At 40.3% G+C, this 22,291-nt stretch overlaps 2 protein-coding genes across 2 annotated transcripts; both read right to left on the reverse strand.

Moving 5' to 3' along the window:
• Nucleotides 1-1,871: 1,871 nt before the first annotated feature.
• LOC139477332 (ankyrin-1-like) lies at nucleotides 1,872-8,687 on the reverse strand. The gene is made up of 6 exons (XM_071259884.1): nucleotides 8,674-8,687; nucleotides 5,924-6,290; nucleotides 4,680-4,862; nucleotides 3,961-4,256; nucleotides 2,931-3,532; nucleotides 1,872-2,401 (listed from the first exon to the last, which is right to left on the reverse strand). Exons 1-6 carry the CDS (start codon nucleotides 8,685-8,687, stop codon nucleotides 1,872-1,874), a joined length of 1,992 nt encoding a protein of 663 aa, XP_071115985.1.
• Nucleotides 8,688-13,988: 5,301 nt separating this feature from the next.
• Nucleotides 13,989-21,077, reverse strand: LOC139477364 (uncharacterized). The gene is made up of 6 exons (XM_071259919.1): nucleotides 21,040-21,077; nucleotides 20,395-20,767; nucleotides 18,713-18,892; nucleotides 17,398-17,687; nucleotides 16,146-16,678; nucleotides 13,989-14,578 (listed from the first exon to the last, which is right to left on the reverse strand). Exons 1-6 carry the CDS (start codon nucleotides 21,075-21,077, stop codon nucleotides 13,989-13,991), a joined length of 2,004 nt encoding a protein of 667 aa, XP_071116020.1.
• Between the last annotated feature and the right edge of the window lie 1,214 nt (nucleotides 21,078-22,291).

Here is a 22,291-nt window from a genome sequence, read left to right on the forward strand (position 1 = left end):
GGCGCGAGTGACCTTGTGTAGAGAGCTGTCAACCAGGGTGTTTGGACAGACTGTACAAATACCAATGATAGTTACAAGGCGCATGTTTTGTTTGTTTGTTGTTTACCGCCGCACTCAGCAATATTCCAGCTATATGACGGCGGTCTGTAAATAATCGAGTCTGGACCAGCCATTCTAGTGATTGACATCATGAGCATCGATCCACGCAATGGGGATACGATGACATGCATCAAACGAGTCAGCGAGCCTGCCCACCCAATCCTGTTAGTCGCCTCTTATGACACATTTTACGGCAAGCATAGTCGCATTTTACGACAAGCATAGTCACCTTTTACGGCAAGCATAGTCGCCTTTTACGACAATCATAGTCGCCTTTTACGACAATCATAGTCACCTTTTACGACAAGCATAGTCGCATTTTACGACATGCATAGTCGCATTTTACGACAAGCATAGTCGCCTTTTACGACAAGCATAGTCGCCTTTTACGACAAGCATAGTCGCCTTTTACGACAAGCATAGTCGCCTTTTACGACAATCATAGTCGCCTTTTACGACAATCATAGTCGCCTTTTACGACAAGTGTGGGTTGCTGTAAACCTATTCTACCCCGAGTGAGTGAGTGAGCGAGTGAGTGAGTGAGTGAGTGAGTGAGTGAGTGCCTGCGACTAGTCGCAGATGCAATTATATGGAGGATATACAATGTTGGTGGAAAAATTCACCGAGTGCTTAGAATTGATGTTCACGAAATCATTCTAATAACATTACATAATCAGTTATTGAGAGCCCTGATAACCACCATAAAAAATTCTACTGATTTAACCCAAGTTGTTATTGTGTGTTTTTAAATCTGAATCGAAGTTCTCAAAAATAAACCCGTTTTGGACCAAACCACGCCAGTCATAGGTGGCATTCGACATAGAAAATAGTTCCTGCTTTGCAGACAAAAACGTATATAAACACTTTTATTCAAACCGAAAGAAACTGAAAATATATCTCACGTAACAAAAATCTCCGGTAATGGGATGCTATTTAATAATTTATCTAACAAATTACGAAGTACGACAGTGGTTAATGCTTAGTACTGAAATCAGAAGCGACAACAATTTTAATACGGGTGATAGCCCACTTCAAAGAAACATCAAACATCAAAGGAACAACAAATGCAATAAAGAATCCAACACTTCACGTAATTGCCAATGATCAAGTAACAAGTATTTTAACCAACACCAAGAGGTTTGAAGATGACACGAGTGGCCCAGTCGTCTAAGGCGCCGTATTCGCTGTACAGAGTTGCGTCCTTTGGGCACCCCAGAAACCTGTGGGTTCGAATCTCGGTTCCGATTATGTTTCTGGGTCTGCACTTATATAACGACGTGCATGCACGTGTGTGGCTGCTTGTACTAGTCCGGAGTGATACCGATTTATAGTGCTAGCCCACTGTGATACCATGCCGCAGTTTAACATAAATACCCCACTCAGGCACAGTATACTGACTCCGAGCCGACCAGTCCTTGTTTTAGTCCCTTAATGCCGAGCGTCAGACAGGGTAACAACAAGTACCATCTTTCAACGTCTTTTGGTATGACGCTCTCCGGGCGGACGCTCTACCACTAGACCACGGAGGCGGTCTCTTAACATAGAAACAATAAAGAAGCTGGAAATAGGAAACACTACTATTGCTGCTACTACTACTACTACTACTACTACTACTACTACTACTACTACTACTACTATTGCTACCAGACAACTTGACCATCGATGTCCGACTCAGCTACCTGTGGAATATTGACTTCACAAAGGTCGTTCAGTCATTCCAACACACAACAGTCTGAATTATGCAGAGTGCGTCCCGTCTCAAATAGGTGCGATTAAAATTCATGTTTAAACAGTTCTGTGTCTTCACTCTTCAAAGTCTCGGACGAGCCTACTGCTGTGCCGACGGAGCTAACAGGTTGACTCGAAGCAGAAGACAAAGAACTGCTGTCGCCTGATGTCTCATTGCTTGAAAAAAAGGGTCCAAAACTAAAGCTTGCTTCTGGACCAAATGGGGGAATTGGGGATGGAGATCCACAATCTAGGTCACTTCTTCGTATTGGACGCGAATGTTGTCGTGCTGAATTCAGAACGCCTACAATGTCGTTTCGCTTGAGTTCAGCAAATGCAGCTATGAGGTCGTTTATCAGTTCATCTTGATTCCGGAGTTTATTTCTCCGTCTCCATTCAGTAAGAAGCTCCAAGCCAGGGTTGGATTTCATTCTCTCTGCTTTATCAAATATGGAGGTAATAGCATCAATCGAAAAGTTGAGTTCAAGACCCACACTTCTCCATTCTGAATGTGGTAATATGTCTCCAAACGCTGCAAGACTTTTGTCGGTTAGAATTGGATGCATCTCCGCGCCTACAAACATGGACATTGATTTAATGTGCATAAAGTGTGCATTGCAAGATCAATGTAGTAATTCAGTGGTGAAACGACTTTATAAACTGCCAGGAAAACGAATACGATTGAAAATTGGATGTGACCCAAAAATTGCAAACGTCACCAAAACGTTACTTGGCTGAAAACAGTCTCCAAAATACTTCAAACTGAAGGTCCAAAACACAAATATGTTACTCATTTAAATACATCATTATCGCATAACTATTTCTTGTTTGTTTCATTATAGTCACAATGAAACATGTGTGATTACTTTCTTTTGCTCATCGTATCCCAATTGCGTGGATCGATGCTCATGATGTCAATCACTGGATTGTCTGGACCAGACTCGATTATTTACAGACCGCCGTCATGTAGCTGGAATATTGCTAAGTGCGGCGTTAAACAACAAACACACAAAACTTTTTTCTTGCCCGGGGTTCTACTAGTTATTGAATATATCCAAAGAAATCATTCTCGAGCAGACATTAAGGAGAACATATGATACTACCTGGAGAATGTCCTGGGGTACCATGGAAGTTTAGAGATGTTGCTCCAGAAGGCTCGTAGGAATAGGACCCAGATGTTGCTCCAGAAGGCTCGTAGGAATAGGACCTACTCATTTGTCGGGGTTTCACAGAGGATGATTTTCTAGCAACGCTTCTTTTTGATTCCAATGGAAAGTATACTTTGTGATCGTCATGACCCCAGAAGTAGCGAACGTTTCCATCTTTTCCTTTGGAAGTAAAGTGAATAATAACTTTGTTGGTTCTTGTCATCCGGTTGAAATAAAAAGCATTCGTTGTAAATGATTTGTCATGACGCTTAATGCCTCCACCCAGATGAACTTTAATCTTGGTTTTATCTTTGAGTTCGATGTCCCTTGATCTGCTGTGCTTGACTTCCTTCATGCCATCGGTTCTGTGAAGTTCGACAGCTCGGTCCACCTTGGTGAATTCAACGCAGTCAACTAGAAGGTAGTTGACACCCAAGTGTTGATCATAGTCAACGAAGGTGAGGAGGACACACAGATTCAGCTTCCCGATCGCGTGTTTGGCCGCTCTGGATATCTCTTCAATCGGAATGTTTCTCTGAACAGCGACACAGGCATACCTAACGCAAATGAAATACAAATCTTCTTGATAATTTAGTACTAAACACGTAAAGACAACTTTAACATATGATTAATTTTCGATTACTGTGAAACATCTAAACATGAATACGACATCCCTATTGGATAACGTAAAGCTTAGGGTTGACAAAAACAACAATATCTATCAATAAATATGAACCCCCGACGATCCGGGTTAGAATTTTATTTCAGCATCCCGTGTTTGTCGTAAGAGGATCGGATGGTGAGCTTGGTTGATGCATGTCATTTGCGGAGATCGATGCTCAAAAACTAAATTGTCTGGGCCAGAACGCCGTCATATGGCTTGAGTATTGTTGAATGTGGCGTTAAACTACGAACAAAGAAACTTTTTTATAAAAACTTGTCTTCTGCCTAATGTGAAACTATAAGGAATGGGATTTCAGAGTACCTGCTGAATGAGGTGACCGGGGCTGTGTAGGTATTGGCACCTTCTGTAACAGCATTTACAACTGTCACATCCTCCCCAACATCTTCACCCTCATCCTCATCATTGTTCCAATGTAGAAACATAACATCGCAATCCCCCTTCTCAAACTCAGCATCCACAGGAAGGCGTATCTTAGCATCTGTGTGGAGCTCCACTGATGGGCTGACTGTGAGAATGTTAGTGAACCCAACAATGCATCGGAACTCTTCATTCTTCTTCTTATATTCTTCAAACCGTTGTTGGTCGATGATGTCCGTCTGAACAAAAGTGTTAGTTACAGCATTAACACTATTAACTTCTTTGAGAGGTTTGAAAACGGTTTAAGAACCTGGACAGAAACGTCGATCCTATTTGCAATAAAGAAGTTGTTCATCCCTGTATCTTATCCTTACTTATTAATACTTAATACTATTAAGTACAGTGCACCATACACTCTGTGGAACCTTTATATACCAGCAGTAACCAAATATCACGATGTAAATTTTCATTTGCGAATTTACGTTTTTTTGGGATCCCTGCTATTGATATTATATGATTTATCATTATGTAGTACAACTTTTCAATGAAGTATCTTTTTTTAAAGTATTGTGTCAATATTGTGGTTAAATTTGCTTATTGTCTTAACAGTCAGGTTTGTTAATGTAACGTTATGATGGAATGTTTGATCCAAATACACTTGCCACAATTATCAGCATGGTTTCTTCTTCAACAGCATGTTCTGGGAAGTCAATGGCAATTCTCTCGTCCTTCTCAGAGACAAACTTGTGACCATTCGGTCCCACTGTGGCATATTCCGGTTTTAACTCCGCGGTCACACAAAACACGTCCATCTCTGTCAGCTTGCCATATACACAGCCACCTTCCTGCAAGTGCGAATACCTTAATATATAATGTGAAGAAACACTTCTTTCCCTGATCACTGATATATCAAAGATAATACTGTCATTATGTTCAACCGGTAAGAACCAGATAATCATGTCTAAAAGTTGGTGCGTCTTCACTTCTTCATTTGCGACAGTTCAGCAAATGTATCCATAGTAATTCACATGAAAACATATAATACCACATTTATACATGGTGGGCATGGGTGGCCAAGTCGTCTAAGGCGCCGCAATTCGCTGTGCAGAGTTGTGTCCCTTGGGCACGCCAGAAACCTATGATCGTGGGTTCGAATCCCAGTTCGCCCCGATTATGTTTCTAGGTTTGTCAGCACCATACCCGTGCTCGTGGGTTTCACCGAAGTGGTAAACGTCTGAGACCTGCATCACTTCGGACTTTCCTCCCGCATTAAGCTGACACGCCGTGACATAACTGAAATACTGTTAAAAGCGGCGTTAAAATATATCTCACTCACATTCATATATTACCCATGAGAGTGAACAAAAGTATGACTGAGGAAATTCTGTTGTTTCAAGCTGATTGTTTATTGTTTTAATTAATAGCTACGTGTTGCCACATCAATATTAAGTCTCTTTTGATGTCCATTTGGAGATGACGTCATTCATTGTTTATAACGTCAGTTTTTATGTGTCATTGCAACAATAGGTTGGCATGGCCTTTGTCTCTTTATGTGATCTTAAACTGACATTTGTCTACATTATAGTACGGTAAAAGACAATTGGTAACAGAGTACAGCATCGGGTATTATCGCATTTTGGAATGATAGGTTATCTGTTCCCCATGAATAAAAGTCCCACGTTGAAATGCATACAGCTATTCCGAAATTTATTGTAGCATTTAAATTATAGTGAGCTCGCAATGTATGTATTTGTCAAAATGAATCCAATATTTTTCTTGAAAGATTTATTGAGACAAGCATCTGTGTTTTGAGCAACCTGTTCTATGGTTTTAGCCCAACGACTTTACACATCGGAATACAACACATGTTTAAGGGCTATGGCAATGCAAACCAGGGCATACAAACCCTGTATTCTGCCGGTTCCAGGTACCATTGTCCGCCAATCTTCATACAGTACGTAAACGTGTACAACACCTGGGGTGGAATGGATCGTTCTGGCATCTCCAGGGGAACAATCAGCTCCCCATCTGGAGGCAGAGTCTGGAGACTCTGGACAACCCTGTACACATCGGACACCAACAGCTGATCCTGGTGGAGTCCCAGCTGATCCAAGCACTCGTCGCGTTCCGCGGAGTGGAGAACCTTCACGTCAACGTTAGGGTCCTTTCTTTGTGTTGGAAGACCGAGGATAGTTTTCAAGCGTTCTTTGAACTGAGAGAACAAACCTTGCTTTTCCTCGGTCTGATCAATCAGGTCTAATTTCGTCACATCTCTGAAAAATAAAGAGAATGCAAGACAGTAGTCAGTGTGTTCATGGTTGATTTTTGTGTCCATGGTTGATCTTTGTTGATAGTCACATGTGTGTTCATAGTTGATATTTGTTGATAGGGATATTTTGTGCTCATGGTTGATATTTGTGTTCATGGTTGATATTTGTTAAGAGTGATATTTGTGTTCATGGTTGACATTTGTGTTCATGGTTGATATTTGTGCTCATGGTTGATATTTGTTTATCGTGATATTTGTGTTCATGGTTGATATTTGTTTTTGTTTTTTTGTGATATTTGTGTTCATGGTTGATATTTGTGTTCATGGTTGATATTTGTTCATGGTTGATATTTGTGTTCATGGTAATTTGTTCTTAGTGATATTTGTGTTCATGGTTGATATTTTATATTAGTGATATTTGTGCTCAGGGTTGATATTTGATAATAGTTATATTTGTGCTCATGGTTAATATTTGATACTAGTGATATTTGTGTTCATGGTTGATATTTGTTCTTAGTGGTATTTGTGCTCATGGTTGATATATGTGCTCATGATTGTTATTCGTTAATCGTGATATTTGTGTTCATGGTTGATATTTGTTCTTAGTGGTAGTTGTGCTCATGGTTGATATATGTGCTCATGATTGATATTTGTTAATCGTGATATTTGTTCTCATGGTTGATATTTGATAACAGTGATATTTGTGCTCATGGTTGATATTTGATAATAGTGATATTTGTGCTCACGGTTGACATTTGTTCTTAGTGATATTTGTGCTCATGGTTGATATTTGTTCTTAGTGGTATTTGTGCTCATGGTTGATATATGTGCTCATGATTGTTATTCGTTAATCGTGATATTTGTGTTCATGGTTGATATTTGTTCTTAGTGGTATTTGTGCTCATGGTTGATATATGTGCTCATGATTGATATTTGTTAATCGTGATATTTGTGTTCATGGTTGATCTTTGTTGTTGTTTTGTGATATTTGTGTTCATGGTTGATATTTGTTAATAGTGATATTTGTGTTCATGGTTGATATTTGATAACAGTGATATTTGTGCTCATGGTTGATATTTGATAATAGTGATATTTGTGCTCACGGTTGACATTTGTTCTTAGTGATATTTGTGCTCATGGTTGATATTTGTTCTTAGTGATATTTGTGTTCATGGTTGATATTTGATAATAGTGATATTTGTGCTCATGGTTGATATTTGATAAGAGTTATATTTGTGCTCATGGTTGATATTTGATAATAGTGATATTTGTGCTCACCGTTGACATTTGATAACAGTGATATTTGTGCTCATGCATATGGTTCTTAGTGATATTTGTGCTCATGGTTGATATTTGATAAGAGTTATATTTGTGCTCATGGTTGATATTTGTTCTTAGTGATATTTGTGCTCATGGTTGATATTTGATAAGAGTTATATTTGTGCTCATGGTTGATATTTGATAAGAGTTATATTTGTGCTCATGGTTGATATTTGATAATAGTGATATTTGTGCTCGTGGTTGATATTTGTTCTTAGTGATATTTGTGCTCATGGTTGATATTTGTTAATAGCGATATTTGTGCTCATGGTTGATATTTGTTCTTTGTGATATTTGTGCTCATGGTTGATATTTGATATTTGTTATATTTGTGTTCATGGTTGATATTTGATATTTGTTATATTTGTGTTCATGGTTGATATTTGATATTTGGTTCTTTACTGAGATTACTAAAGAAAATCAACAAATCCTTTGTGTTTTTGAAAATCTAAATGGTATTTATTCAACGCCAGATTATCTACCGAAACAGATTCCATTGGTCGTAAAAGGCAAAATAGTGAACATGATTTGAATGGATAACTGAAAATCATTGAAATAAAGGAAGTCCTTACAAAATTTATTATCATACAGGGATGTGCACATTTGCAGGACCTAGCTATATACCTCTTTACGTACGGATGTGTATGGAGTACGTACGGATGTGTATGGAGTACATAAGAGGAATTGACATGTCTTCGGGTTTTAGAGTCAAGTCAAAAGTCAAAAGATAATAGTACAATAGTACAAGTAATGCGCAGTTTTAGCAGATTTCTCACTGGCCTGATATGGGGCATTATTTGATGTCAGTGATACCAGTTTTCTTTACCAAACAATTAATGTAGTGATGTTTACATATTAGATGGATGTAGTCCAATTTTGTTTTCTCTTTTTCAGTCGTGCACTCTGAAAAACATTCAACAAGTTCATCAATCTTCTTTCTTGGCCCATCTTTTGGTATATGCTTCGACCGTATCTATAATTATGTTAAAGTTCTAAATTGGTAGCAGGTTCTTCACGATATGTTGGGCCATACTCTGATAACTGACAAAGGTGAGCATATTACTTACTCTTCATTTGACATGGTAGGGGCTTCTGGAACAGGCTGGATGTTCTGGAACCAGGCTAGATCTTCTGGAACCAGGCTAGATCTTCTGGAACCAGGCTAGATCTTCTGGAATCAGGCTAGATCTTCTGGAATCAGGCTAGATCTTCTAGAACCAGGCTAGATCTTCTGGAATCAGGCTAGATCTTCTGGAATCAGGTTGGGTCTTCTTCAGGCACAAGCGAGATTCTGTCAAAGAGACCAAAGATAAATATTTTGTCAACATAACAAGCACGTTATCAGTGTGATAATAATGATGTCAACACGATATGCAAATTATCATCGGCATAATGCATTAACGTGTGTCACCTGTCATGAGCTTTGAGGAAAAGAGCTGTGGTTGAGTGAGTGAGTGAGTGAGTGAGTGAGTGAGTGAGTGAGTGAGTGAGTGAGTGAGTTGGGATTAACACCGCTTTTAACAGTATTCCAGTCATATCACGGCGTGTCAGCTTAATGTGGGAGGAAAGCCCGAAGTGACGTTAACCTCTTCGGTGAAACTCACGAGCTCGGGTATGGTACTGACAAACCTAGAATCATAATCGGGGCGAACTGGGATTCGAACCCACAATCATAGGTTTCTAGCGCAACTCTGCACATCGAATCGCGGCGCCTTAGACGACTGGGCCACCCATGCCCCCTTGTGGTTGAGTGAGTGGTTGAGTGGTTGAGTGGTTGAGTGCGTGCGTGCGTGCTGTGTGCGTGCGTGAGTGAGTGAGTGAGTGAACGAGTGAGTGGGTGTGTGAGTGAGCATTTTTTCAGCTATATCATGCCAGATTCCATACTCTGAATACATGAGCAACGAACCATCTCATAGGTATGATGACACACAATCAGCCAAGTCACCAAACTCATGCACAAGTGTCAAGCGAACGCTTTAACCACTTAGCTGACAAGAACAACCCCTTCATTAATGTAGGCTTCGGCGACTGTTTGAAATGTTCATTGTCATTTGAAACCTCTAACACCAATAAGAATCGAGTATTTTCATGGTAGAATTCCTATTTCTATTTCTGACAAAAGAATGAATAAACCAACAAGTCCATAGGTCAATAAGTCAATGAAAAACGGAGCCATAAATCCAAGAGGCAATACTCACGATGCACCATAAACGTTAATGACCAGGGCCCCGTTGCACAAAGTAATCATAGCGCTAAGGTGATCGTAACTCCCATACTTTAACATACTATTAGGCTTACGACAGTCGCAGCTCTAAGATCGTTTTGTGCAACGGGGCCCAGTCACTATCCTATCGATACTGTACAGCATAAAACAGCACCGAAACTTACCATCCATGTCCTCAAAGCACCTGCTCGTGTATAAAACTATGACGAGATAATCTTCACGTAACGGATTGTCACAATCAACATGACATATCTGATGCAAGTCCATTATAAATGCAGTCAATATAAAGCAAATATAGATATCATCATTTCACAGCAATTACTTACTTACGAGGCTTGAAGATAAGGAAGAAATGTTGAAATCCTAAAGCGACCAATTGTTACGTATGTTCCAAATGTCGTATACAGCTCTCCCTTATTTCGAACCCATGCTAACATGCATTACCCAGTTGTTATGCAGCCTAAAGACCAAGATAACATATTTGATCAGTGGTTACTTCAGTAGGTTGAGTTGTACGTCCTCTTTCGTTACTGTGTGATTAACAAGTAGTTTTGCCAGACAAATCCCAATGCGTGATAAGTTGTGTGTGTAAATTACATTTTGATACTAGGATTTGAGGTCTTACGCCGTGGTGTCTCTTGTCAACGTTTTACGCTGATTTACCCAGTGTGTCATTTAACTACTCTAGTTGTCACATTGTGTCCCGTAAAAGCAAGTATCCCTTAACACTAAATGTATCTGTACAAATAAAGGGCTGGTATCGGACTCTCCGTATCTTCCCCATGGAAACGTGTCGTGTCTGGTAAGCTCTTTCGTTTCTTGCCACAAATTGATATCTGGAAAATTGGCTCTATATCCAAATGACGTCCTTTTGGATGTCGTCATAATCTCATGACGTCATGTTGTCATAACTGCACTCACGGTTGTACTACTTATTCAAATGAAAACAAGAGTGGGTCTCTTTTATTTAGGAGATGTACATTATATGTTTTAAAATGTGCGGGTATTATTGAGTATTTGAGTATAATAAGTTAATAACGCCGTCCGTCCCATATGATATACATTAAACTACGGTTATAACGAACTCAAAGGGACCACTAATTGTAGTTCGTAATAACCGTAGTTCGTTATAAGCATATGTACAACATAATTACAACAAATGGCCGGGACTAAAAAGTAAGTTCGTTATATCGGTCAGTTCGTTATAAGTGTGTTCGTTATAAACGTAGTTTACTGTACGTGTATACATGATGTATTTACATAGAAACATATTATTAAATGTGTCATAAATGAGATACACGTTTCACTCAGAAAGTGCAATTCTAGATCTAGATATATGTAAATTCCATGTAAAATCACCTGCTGTGTGATCAACAGGTAGAAAAGGGCTGAACAAAGAGGCCCTTGAAAATGCATGTAAACAAAATAAAATAGACGTGTATTGACCTATTGTCTTGTGTGGCATAAATTGAATAGATGAGCACTTTGAGTGAGTGAGTGAGTTGGGTTTTACGCCGTTTTTAACAGTATTCCAGTCATATCACGGCGTGTCAGCTTCATGTGGGAGGAAAGCCCGAAGTGATGCAGGTCTCAGATGTTTACCACTATGAGCACTTTGAAGATTAATGCACTGCAGGACAAAAGAAAGTAAACAGCCATGCCTGTTTGTGGCTAAAATTTAAACAAACAAGAAATGGTTATTCGATGGTGACGTATTTTGGTATCACAGTTATAACATCCTGGTATTTTATGAATTTATTTAAATTTAGATTAAATTAATTTAAATTAAAATTAAATTGTCCGGGTATTATTTTTATTTTGCTTCAAACTGTTGAAAACGAAAACAAATTGCTTGCCATAAAAATGCAGTGTTGCAAGAGGACTTTTGAAAAATAAAAATATTTAGGCTCATATCTTTAATGTATAAAAATATTTATATATTTTCATCTGTAGATGAATACATATCTAGTCTCAGCACCTGAAGTGATTCTGCTCTGTGTTTACGTTTTGGACATGTTGTTTTCACATATTTTTCTCTCCTTATAAGGACACACAGACATATCATAATTCTGGAGGTAACGATTAAAAAATATTCGTTGGTACTAAATATAATACAGAACCCGTTCCCAGTTCGTATTAAGCTTATATCAAACGTAAAGTAAGGCTAGCGTTACGTATCATAATAACAGCATGTTAAAAGAGCATTCCATTTCATATCAAGTACACGTCCCTCGTGGGATAATGCTTACCTGATCCAAGTATTCATGCTGATGCTGATAGAGTAAAGTAGCTGTTATTGCTGATAGTATATTTATTTAAATATAACTAGGTGAGCTACAGTGTCGAAGCGTATTTTCGTTCACGGAATGAAGATTACACACAGTTGATATTTACAGCAATATTTTATTTGCCAGGTTAGCTTAGAGACGGTTCGGGCAATACTATGTCACCGTTAAGGAGGGATTCGCGAGTGCAGCTGCTATAGCTCTCGACCCAGTTCACAACTTACTGTGGCTCGTGATCATGACAATCATGCATGATAGTATCTATGTGTGTGTAACATACCCTTCTACAGCACGCAAGGTGTTCATATATTCCTGAGGTTAATAACGATCGGTGATATGTTGTAAAACACATCTTCATATGGCGGTCTGGTAGCCCAGTGGAGGAAGCGGTAAAAACGTTCGTTTTTCCCGCCGAAGGCCCGGGTTCGATTCCCCACATAAGGGGTATATGTGAAACCCAAGAACGGTGTCTCCCGCCGTAATATTGGTGAAACATTGCTAAAAGCGGCGTAAAACAACTCATGCACTCTTGTTCATATATTAAAACGAAAACATTTTAAGCAGATCATGTACTCTTAGAAATAATGTATAAATCATGTATGCATGTATTCAAGGAAAACGTTTTCGTGAATAGATGGAAAAAAAAGAAGAAAAACACGCAACATTTCCATAATCATGAGAAAACTGAACTAAAAGACGAGTCCACTGTACGATTCCGACTATATCATGAGTATGTGTTCACGAAACACAATCCAATAGTGATATCAGGTGTTCGGGAAAAGGTTAATGTATTCTGCCCCAGTGGTCACAAACACATGCAAAGGCAAGTCAAATGTTTACATAATAAGCACGGGAACATTTGGTAAAAGTCAATACAGGGAAGTGTATCGGACATTATGGTTTACTGATGCGTCAAACTTGAAATGTCCTCCCATGTCCACAATACACCTTTTTGAAAACTTTGCCGAGGCCTCGAATGTTGTGATCAAACAACTTTCGCGGAAGGGGTAAGCATGACCTGCTCTACCATCAAACAAGCACATGTGCAATATAATATACATGTGAGTATTTTGGTCATGTAAATGATGCAAAAACACACCTGAGTAGATTTGCATACAGTGAGTGAGTGAGTTGTGTTTAACGCCGCTTTTAACAGTATTCCAGTTATATCACGGCGCGTCAGCTTAATGTGGGAGGAAAGCCCGAAGTGATGCAGGTCTTAGACGTTTACCACTTCGGTGAAACCCACGAGCACGGGTATGGTGCTGACAAACCTAGAATCATAATCGGAGCGAACTGGGATTCGAACCCACAATCACAGGTTTCTGGTGTACCAAAGGGACACAACTCTGCACATCGAATTGCGGCGCCTTAAACGACTGGGCCAGCCGCGCCCCCTTACATACAGTGTTGTTGGGCCGGGTGCACAAGTATTTTTACAGTCTCCTGTTGGTTTACACCTTTGTCTAGCTCTGAACAAAATAACTCAAATGTAGGTTGGCGATACCTAAGTTCTCTTTCCATTCGGTGAATGTGCCCACGACTCGTCGATGTCACGAATCAGATGTCCGCTCATTTTTCCAGATATTCATCTCCCGTATTAGGCCACGAATGAGGCCAAAAACAGAGTATTAGGAAACGTTCTTCTATGTACACAATCATAACGTGTTCAGATAATATCATATTCACAGCTTTTTTCAACAAAACCCAGCCCTTCTTTTTGCATCGAGGCATACAAGAGGATACTGTGCAAATCTATTCGCGATTTATCTCCGAAGAAGAGAAAATGTGTGCTAGACTTTGCCAAGTCCATGATCAACACAGCCATAAATTGTTTGCCAGACATACTTGGCAAACTCTAAGGTCCGCACAGTTATTGAAGATCATCTGGAAAGATGAAAGAAGTTGATTTGGACCTAACAACTCCAGGTGAAGCCCTTCTTGATGGTAAGTCACCTGCAGATGTGGTCCTCAATCGTGGTCTGGACAAGGGGCCATCTTCAGACACGCCACTATCGGAGGAGACCTGGGACATCTTTCGTGTGACCTCAAATGTCTGTGAACTACTGGCACCAGTTTCATCTTCACCACCTTCCTCAGCGGTGCTATCGTCAGTACAGACACTGTCCTCTATGGGTTGATATCGACCATCAAAATCAGATCGTCGTATCTCTCTGTTCTCTCTTCGGACATTCGTGACAACTTCGGCGATGTCGACCCTTCCAACCTCCTCCAAGGCAGATGTCAATTCATTTAAGAGTTGTTCTTCTGATTTTGTACCATTCTTTTGGAACCAATCTTTCAGAATGAGAAAGCCCGGGGTACATATATTCTTGTGGCCATCTAGCAGAGCTAGCATGCCGTCATGGTTTAGACTGAGTTGAAGGCCAATTCCATGCCATTCGCTCATGGGAAGGCTCTTGCCGAGGGCATCCATGCTCTTCTCCGTCAAAACCTTTGATGCTGAAATAAATGAACTTAGTATCATTAATGAGTAAATCAAACGTATATGTAAAGGACAGTGACCGTTTTCATCATCATCATCATCATCATCATCATCATAATCATAATAACAATAATAAAGCGAGGCCCAGCTTTGGCACAGACACAGTATCTAAAGCGACATGATTGGGTGGCTCTAACATTTTATTACCGTCTTCGTCATGCTTGTGGTTTTGACACAGAGGTCCATCCATGGAATATGTAGAAGGCGTCATGGAAAATGATAAATACAAAATCCTTTGGAATAGGCCCGTATACAGCCTCAGGCATATCCAGGCCAACAAACCTGATCTTGTCCTTTTTGATAAATCCAATGAAATCATTTATATCATTGAATTTTCTGTCCCTTTTGACAATTATGTGATTGACAGGATTGAGGTAAAACATGGCAAATACTAGTATGCAGACCTCCCTATCGATATGTCACGCTTGCATCCCAAGTACCAAGTTGTCCGACTCCCCATTGTTCTCGGTGCCTTTGGTACCTCCCAATCTGTTGACTGACATCGGGAGAGTACCCGGGTTTGCTACCAGGAATACAGCCTTTCTGACAATCTGGGTAATGCAGAAGGCTGCGGTGTTGGGGAGTCCTCACATTTTCCGAAAAGTCCTGGTGGGTTTGACCAAGCAGCGCTTCCTGGGGGAAGTCCCATCGCTGTCTGGGCTGCGTGTAGAGGGGGCAAGGGCCCTGAGCTGATGACAAGCCTAACCAGCCTGACTGTGCCAGGATCACCCAAACCCTCTTTGCTGCATTATTTTATTTTAATCTGTAAATAATAATAAAGCGACAAAGCCTTTCCATATCCAACAGAAATCTCTGCATAAAGCAGAGTCGATTGTACAATTCCGACTAAATCATGAGCATGTGTTTATGAATCACTATCAAATAGTAATGGCACCAGGTGTTCGCAAAAAGGTTAGCGTATCCTGACCCACCTATTCTATATTGTGATCCCAGGAAATGCTTCCAAACTAATTTTGCTTCAGAATGTTGAAAAAATTAAGTCAAGATTTAATCAAAAAATATGTATGCACATGTAGCTGAAAACAATCTTGTCTCCAATAGGAAATCCGAGCCATACCCCAAACCCTCTACCCCCTCTACCCCCTCTACCCCCAGCCCTGACATGGCTGGTCCCTTAGCTCGTAGTTCGTTCACAGGTACTTGCTGTGCACAGAATAATACATGTTCTTTAAAAGGTATAAATGTGATGTCAACTCTTTGTTTGACACGACCCGTGAAGATCCGGGGTAGAATAGGTCTTCAGCAGCCCACGCTTGTCGTAAAAGGCGACTATGCTTGTCGTAAGAGGCGACTAACGGGATCAGGTGGTCAGGCTCACTGACTTAGTTGATGCATGTCATCGGTCCCAATTGCGTGAATCGATGCTCATGATATGAATCACAGGATTGTCAGGTCAAGACTCCATTATTTACAGACCGCCATCATATAGCTGGAATATTGCTGAGTGCGGCGTTCAACAACCAACCAACTAACCAACTTTGTTTGACACATGGTAAGCCTTACCTCTTCCTTGGACAGCCTTGCCTCTTGGTTGCCTGACTGGAGTCCTTCTAACCACAGTAGGATCACTACTACAGAAGCGTTCAAGAGTTTTCTTGTTAACCCGAAAATACACTCTATGGTCATAACCACCCCAAGAAAACCGGATGTTCACTCCGCCCATGTCCTCGATTTGGAACGGAATAGTCACGTGGTTGTTCTGAGATGTGCAATACTGAAAGACATATATGTTGTTCCGTTTGCTATTAACAACCGAGAGATCGTGATCAATCGAAATTTTTGCTTTGTTCTTGAGTTGAATGTCCCTTGACCGACTGTGCTTGACCTCCACCATTCCCCCAGCCTCGTGAACGCCTACAGCGCCGTCGAGCCGCGTGACATCCACGCAGTCCACCAACAGACGGTACAGTTTCTCGTCGGGTTCGTAGTTGATGAAGGTGATGATGTTGCAGATGTCGATGTCCCCCCTCAGACGCAAAGCTGCTTCGCTTATTGCGTCGGTTGATGCTGAACGCGAAACTCGACCTGTAGCGAAGCTGAAAACCATTAATCGAAACAGTTTGGCCAGTAGTAATATGGGATAGCTAACCTGATCAAGTAGAACAAACTAAACCATCTTTTGAATGACAAATGTAAAGTTAAACATTAATAGAGCATCTTTGATTTGTCTTGTCACTCTACATATTTATTTATTTATTTATTTATTTATTTATTTATTTATTTATTTATTTATTTATTTATTTATTTATTTATTTATTTATTTATTTATTTATTTATTTATGGCCATAAAACAGTAAAACAGTCAACTCATCTTCATATGGTGTTTAATACTGTGCTAGACCGCCTGCGTGGTCTAGTGGTAGAGCGTCCGCCCGGAGAGCGGAAGGTGCGGGGTTCGATCCCCGGCCGCGTCATACCAAAAGACGTTAACACATGGTACTTCTTGTCTGGCGCTCGGTGCTCGGCATTAAGGGGCTAAAACAAGGACTGGTCGGCTCGGAGCCAGTATTATGTGTCTGAGTGGGGTATTCATGTTAAACTGCGGCATGGTATCTCATTGAGCTAGCACTATAAATCGGCATCAGTCTCGAGCGTAAGCGCGCACACGCACACACACACGCACACGTCGCTATATAAGTGCAATAATCTTGGACGCGACGTTAAACCCCATTTCACCTCACCTCACCACCTTATAACTGTCCTACCCATACCTGTACGTTTTCTCAAACAATGGTAGTATGAATTGACATCTTACCTGCAAAAGTTCATAACGTCAGTCGTATAGCACCGGTTGTCCACAGATATACAGTCATCAATAACGTCGACAACTGTGTCGCCGTCCATGTTGGAATGATAATGAAGGAAAACCACTTTGCTGTCGTCTGTGTCGTCAGGCTCGTCTATGTCGAGAGGCAAAGATAGTTGGGCAGGAAGCTGTAGCTGGGTGCTGACTGTCACAGTTAAGATGTTTGTTGCTCCGATGATGCAGTCTCCGAGCTGGAGTGCTTTGTACTCCTGTAGCCTCTTTTGGTCAAATAACTCTGCCTGGAGATATTAGGCATAATAACAGGCATTTGTCATTTATGTCAATAATGGTTATTAATAATCATACAATTCTAGGTATCCGTGGGAACGTCCAATTGATATTGGTGGGGGTTGGAACTGTAATTTAACATCGAGATTAGAAATTCTTTCAGCTAAAGCAATAATACCAGATATGTTTTTAATATAAAACATCGTCACGCCGAAGACCCGGGTTCGATTCCCGACATGGGTACAATGTGTGAAGCCCATTTCTGGTGTCCCCCGCCCTGATATTGCTGGAATATTGCTAAATGCGGCGTAAAACCATACTCACTCACTCGTTAATATAAAACAATGCTTTTTTTGTACGGAAGCCTTTTTGGCCACTTGTTTCCTTATTTTCTTCCCGGAATCGCGAGATCTTTGTTGGAATGTCAAGATACATATGTTGTCATTTAAAATTAAAATCTTAAAATTTCAACTTGTTATCTTGTAATTTCAAGATCGTTATCTTGAATTTGAGCACAGCATCTTGAAATTTCAAGAGAAAACTTGAATGGCCCGAAAAGGCTTCCGTATTTTTGTGGCAGGCAATTTCTTTTTTTTTCAACAGACTGAAGCATAGTAATATTGTTCAAGCATTTCTGGGACAAATTATTTATTTCAATAAAATCCAAATGTCATGTACATGTGCATGCGTTAATTTCAATTCATGATTCTTTTTTAAAAAAGGATATTCGAGCGGTGAGGTAGCCAAATGTTTAAAGCATTCGCAGGGGCGGTCGGGTAGCCTAGTGGTTAAAGCGTTCGCTCGTCACGCCGAAGACCGGGTTCGATTCCCGACATGGGTACAATGTGTGAAGCCCATTTCTGGTGTCCCCCGCCATGATAATTCTGGCATATTCAAAAGTGATGTAAAACCATACTCAATCACTCGCTCAAAAAACATTCACACGTTAACTCAAACAACCTAACATAAGTTAGTTACATTCAACGTCGATTTTCAAAGGATATTTTTATATGAGGTGGCTGATATAAATATATACCTGGAAATGAAATTCAGTGTTCTCTTTTACAGCATTTTCTTGGAACACCAGTTGAATTCGTTCATCTTTCTGGGATACAAATGTACTCCCGAAAGGCGAAACTGTGTGTACCTCCACAATCACTTCAGCCACAGCACAGAACATGTCCATTGGCTCCAAACGACCGCGTATCACACCATCCTGAAATAAAGTGTGTTATGTTTCACGAGAGTCACTCTTAATACATGTTCTACAAGTCCTGGTTCGATTCCCGACATGGGTACAACGTGTGAAGCCCATTTCTGGTGTCCCCCGCCTGTGATATTGCTGGAATATTGCTAAAAGCGGCGTAAAACCATATTCACTCACTCACTCAGTTTGAGGTTTAAGATCACACCATAATACACAAAGAAATATTCAGAATATATATATAACTATTTGAAAGTCGTAACTGTACAGTGCACTCTGCTGTTTGTAGATATTTCTGATGATAATGGATAGGGTTGTGCCGCTTTTATATAAATGGGTCGGTATGAAAGTAAAGTTTAGTTTAGTTTAGCTATACATGAAAGTTCGAAATCATATTATTATTCTTTGTATAAGCATACTTTTGGTGTTGAAATGTATATTACAAGGCTATCATGTGATAAATTTAGAAGTATTATGGCACGTTTCAGATGTAGTTCTGAATCAGGTAGACATAACAAGGAACCTAGAGAAGAAAGAGTTTGTACTGTCTGTAAACATGGTTATATCGAAGATGAGTATCACTTTATTTTAATTTGTGATTGTTATCAAGCTTTGAGGTCAGAATATATATCCTTGCATTATTATGAGTTCCCGACAAGACATAAGTACAATATTTTAATGTCATCTACCAACCCATTTACTGTTAAGAAACTAGCCATGTATATTCTGAAAGCTATGAATCTAAGGCAAAGTCTGTTGGGATCTCCAACTCCCATTACCACACTGTAACCATTGTATCATGGGCCTATGGCCTACAATACATCTGAATAAAGTGAAAAAAAAATAAAAGCAAAGTAGATAAAACGTTGGCTCTGCAGACCAAAAACCTTTGCTCAAATCCTCATATGGATACAACGTTCGATGACCATTCTTGCTGACTATCACCATGATGGGACTGGAAAATTTCATAGTCATAGTCATACTCATTCACTCACAACCCCACATACACCTTATTTAACACATTTAACTGATTTCATGAGAAGTCGTCAAGAGGAACATTTCCACCACACTCCAGCCTAAACCCAAACCGACCAGACCAGAATACGGCCCCATCAGCATCACCCTACCCTACATTGGCAAGACTGTTCCTCAGATTTACTTAAGCACCAAGCAGGCATCAAACAAGCAACATCTCCCCACACAGCAAATAAATCAGCCCTCTCAGACCACCAGCAAAAATTCTATCGCCATCAAATTCCGTTTGACCATGTCCAAACCCACGCAACCGAGCAACCAATGTTGTTAGTGTTAATCTGTTGCTAATCACAACATATCATGAACATATCCTTCTTGATAACGGCGTAAGAATGAACAACGAAACGTCGCTATATGCAATAAACCAGAAGTTGTTATAAATAAAGCTGTACGTTTTGTTACTTTCTCACAAACTTCTAGAATGCCAATCAACAAGTTATTAAAATTAAATGTTACATCATTGCATGTATTCTTCCTACCTTGCAACACGCTGGTATTGCCTGCCATCTGGTTCCACTCTTGATCCAAAAGAAGAAGTTGTAATGATCTGGTTCGGAAATGTCTGTCACTAAGGGGACGATCAAGGCTCCCTCTGGGTCCAGCTCCTTTGTAATCCTGGTTATCCTGAACAGGCTGGACACAACATGCTGATCACACTTCAGTGACATTTCGTCTGTAAAATGGACCCTTTTTTCTTCATCGTGAATCACTTCAACGTCAATATCCGGACTTTGTATCCCTAAGGACAAGCCAAATACTTTCCTGACGTCGTCTACCATCTCATGAAGAAAACTCTTCCTCCTAGGGGGCGCTACGCTCTCTGTCATGTCAATCGTGTGAATTCTGCTCCCCCTGTAATGAAAAACAAAAAGCATTACTGACCATCTCATTTTGTGTGTGGGCAGTGGGTGCTACCGGTAGGGCAGGACATGCTTACCCTTTTTTCAAAAACTTCATATCATCACTGATTTTCAGGGATCCATTTATATAATATCTACCGCTATATTGCCTTTTACTTCCAATGGAATATGTTTCGCGTGATAATCAGATTTGTTATTCCCCAGAGATGACGTTTTATATTCTTTAACGAAAAGTATAAAATCAAAGAAAAAGCAAATACTTACTGTGCAGTTTCACGAAGGGGCATTTTTGACTTCGACATTGTTATAGATTGTACAACTGCTTAACGCTGCTCTTTACAGCAATGTATGAGACATTATGTTATAACGGCCTTTGTGCAATGCAGGACCAACCACACGCAAGGTAAGTTAAACCTATTCGGAACTGTCTGCCATGGCAATCTACATATCTGCGCATATCGCCACCTAACGGTTGGCATACACTGCAGCGGTGGGGGTAACGTGTATGACATACACATCTACAACCAGATGTATGTTGATAAATGCTCCAACGCTTTAAAGGCTTTGATAGGTAAGAAGTATTAATGATCTGAGTTACCGATTCAGCTGAAATAGCCATGATGTGTGTTTGTTTGTTCGTTTGTTGTTTAATGCCACACTCAGCAATATTCAAGCAATATGGCGGCGGTCTGTTAATAATCGACTCTGGACCAGACAATCCAGTGAAGATCCGGGGTAGAATAGGTCTTCAGCAACCCATGCTTGCCGTGGCGACTATGCTTGTCGTAAGAGGCGACTAACGGGATCGAGTGGTTAGGCTCGCTCACTTGGTTGATGCATGTCATCGTATCCCAATTGCATGGATCGATGCTCATGATATCAATCACTGGATAGTCAGGTCCAGACTTGATTATTTACAGACCGCCGTCAAATAGCTGGAATATTGCTGAGTGCAGCGTTAAACAACAAACAAACATACAAACGTTATATCAAATGCTGTTAATGTTGAAGATATATATAAACGTCAACGCTAAAGAACAACCAGCCGTGATGATGCAGGGACATAGACCTGGGCGTAAAAGGATCACCGCTGTGACAATTATGTGACTGAACCAACGAAAACCAGCGATGACATCAGGTGCAGCGAACAGGATAAGTTCCAGGATAAGTGGTGCCACACAGCAATCCCCCAGCCATGTGAGGGCGGCTTGTACAGAAAAGTAATATATTATTAAAATTTAAGTTTCACTCAACACTAATTCTGCGTACTGAGTCTTTAAGAAGGTGATTCCCCTAAAATGTCCCCGGACCCACACTGAGAAACATGCCTTGAACTTAACAGTAACTTGAGACTCTGCAGAGAGAACTGCACAGAGGGGAGATAAGGCTGTTTGTCTAACGCTAGGAGAAGAATCTTAGATTCTGTGATAGTATACCCATTATATTTAACACATGATCCAGGTTTGCGTCATTGACTCGTTAAAATGATGAACACATGTCAATAGATGTGTTGATA

This window comes from Haliotis cracherodii, unplaced genomic scaffold (assembly GCF_022045235.1).
Source record: "Haliotis cracherodii isolate W230 unplaced genomic scaffold, xgHalCrac1.p SCAF_33, whole genome shotgun sequence".
NCBI classification, from domain to species: Eukaryota; Metazoa; Mollusca; class Gastropoda; order Lepetellida; family Haliotidae; genus Haliotis; species Haliotis cracherodii.

What these genes read in the sequence shown, in the direction of transcription:
- LOC139477332 (XM_071259884.1), bottom strand. An exon ending in TGGAACCGGCAGAATACAGG is followed by an intron (nt 4,863 to 5,923) that starts GTTTGTATGCCC and finishes TCGCACTTGCAG; the next exon opens with GAAGGTGGCTGTGTATATGG. An exon ending in AAACCATGCTGATAATTGTG is followed by an intron (nt 4,257 to 4,679) that starts GCAAGTGTATTT and finishes ACTTTTGTTCAG; the next exon opens with ACGGACATCATCGACCAACA.
- LOC139477364 (XM_071259919.1), bottom strand. Translation starts at nt 21,077, where the DNA reads ATGTCGAAGTCAAAAATGCCCCTTCGTGAAACTGCACA. An exon ending in CCCCTTCGTGAAACTGCACA is followed by an intron (nt 20,768 to 21,039) that starts GTAAGTATTTGC and finishes TTTTCATTACAG; the next exon opens with GGGGAGCAGAATTCACACGA. An exon ending in ACACTGAATTTCATTTCCAG is followed by an intron (nt 17,688 to 18,712) that starts GTATATATTTAT and finishes TAATATCTCCAG; the next exon opens with GCAGAGTTATTTGACCAAAA.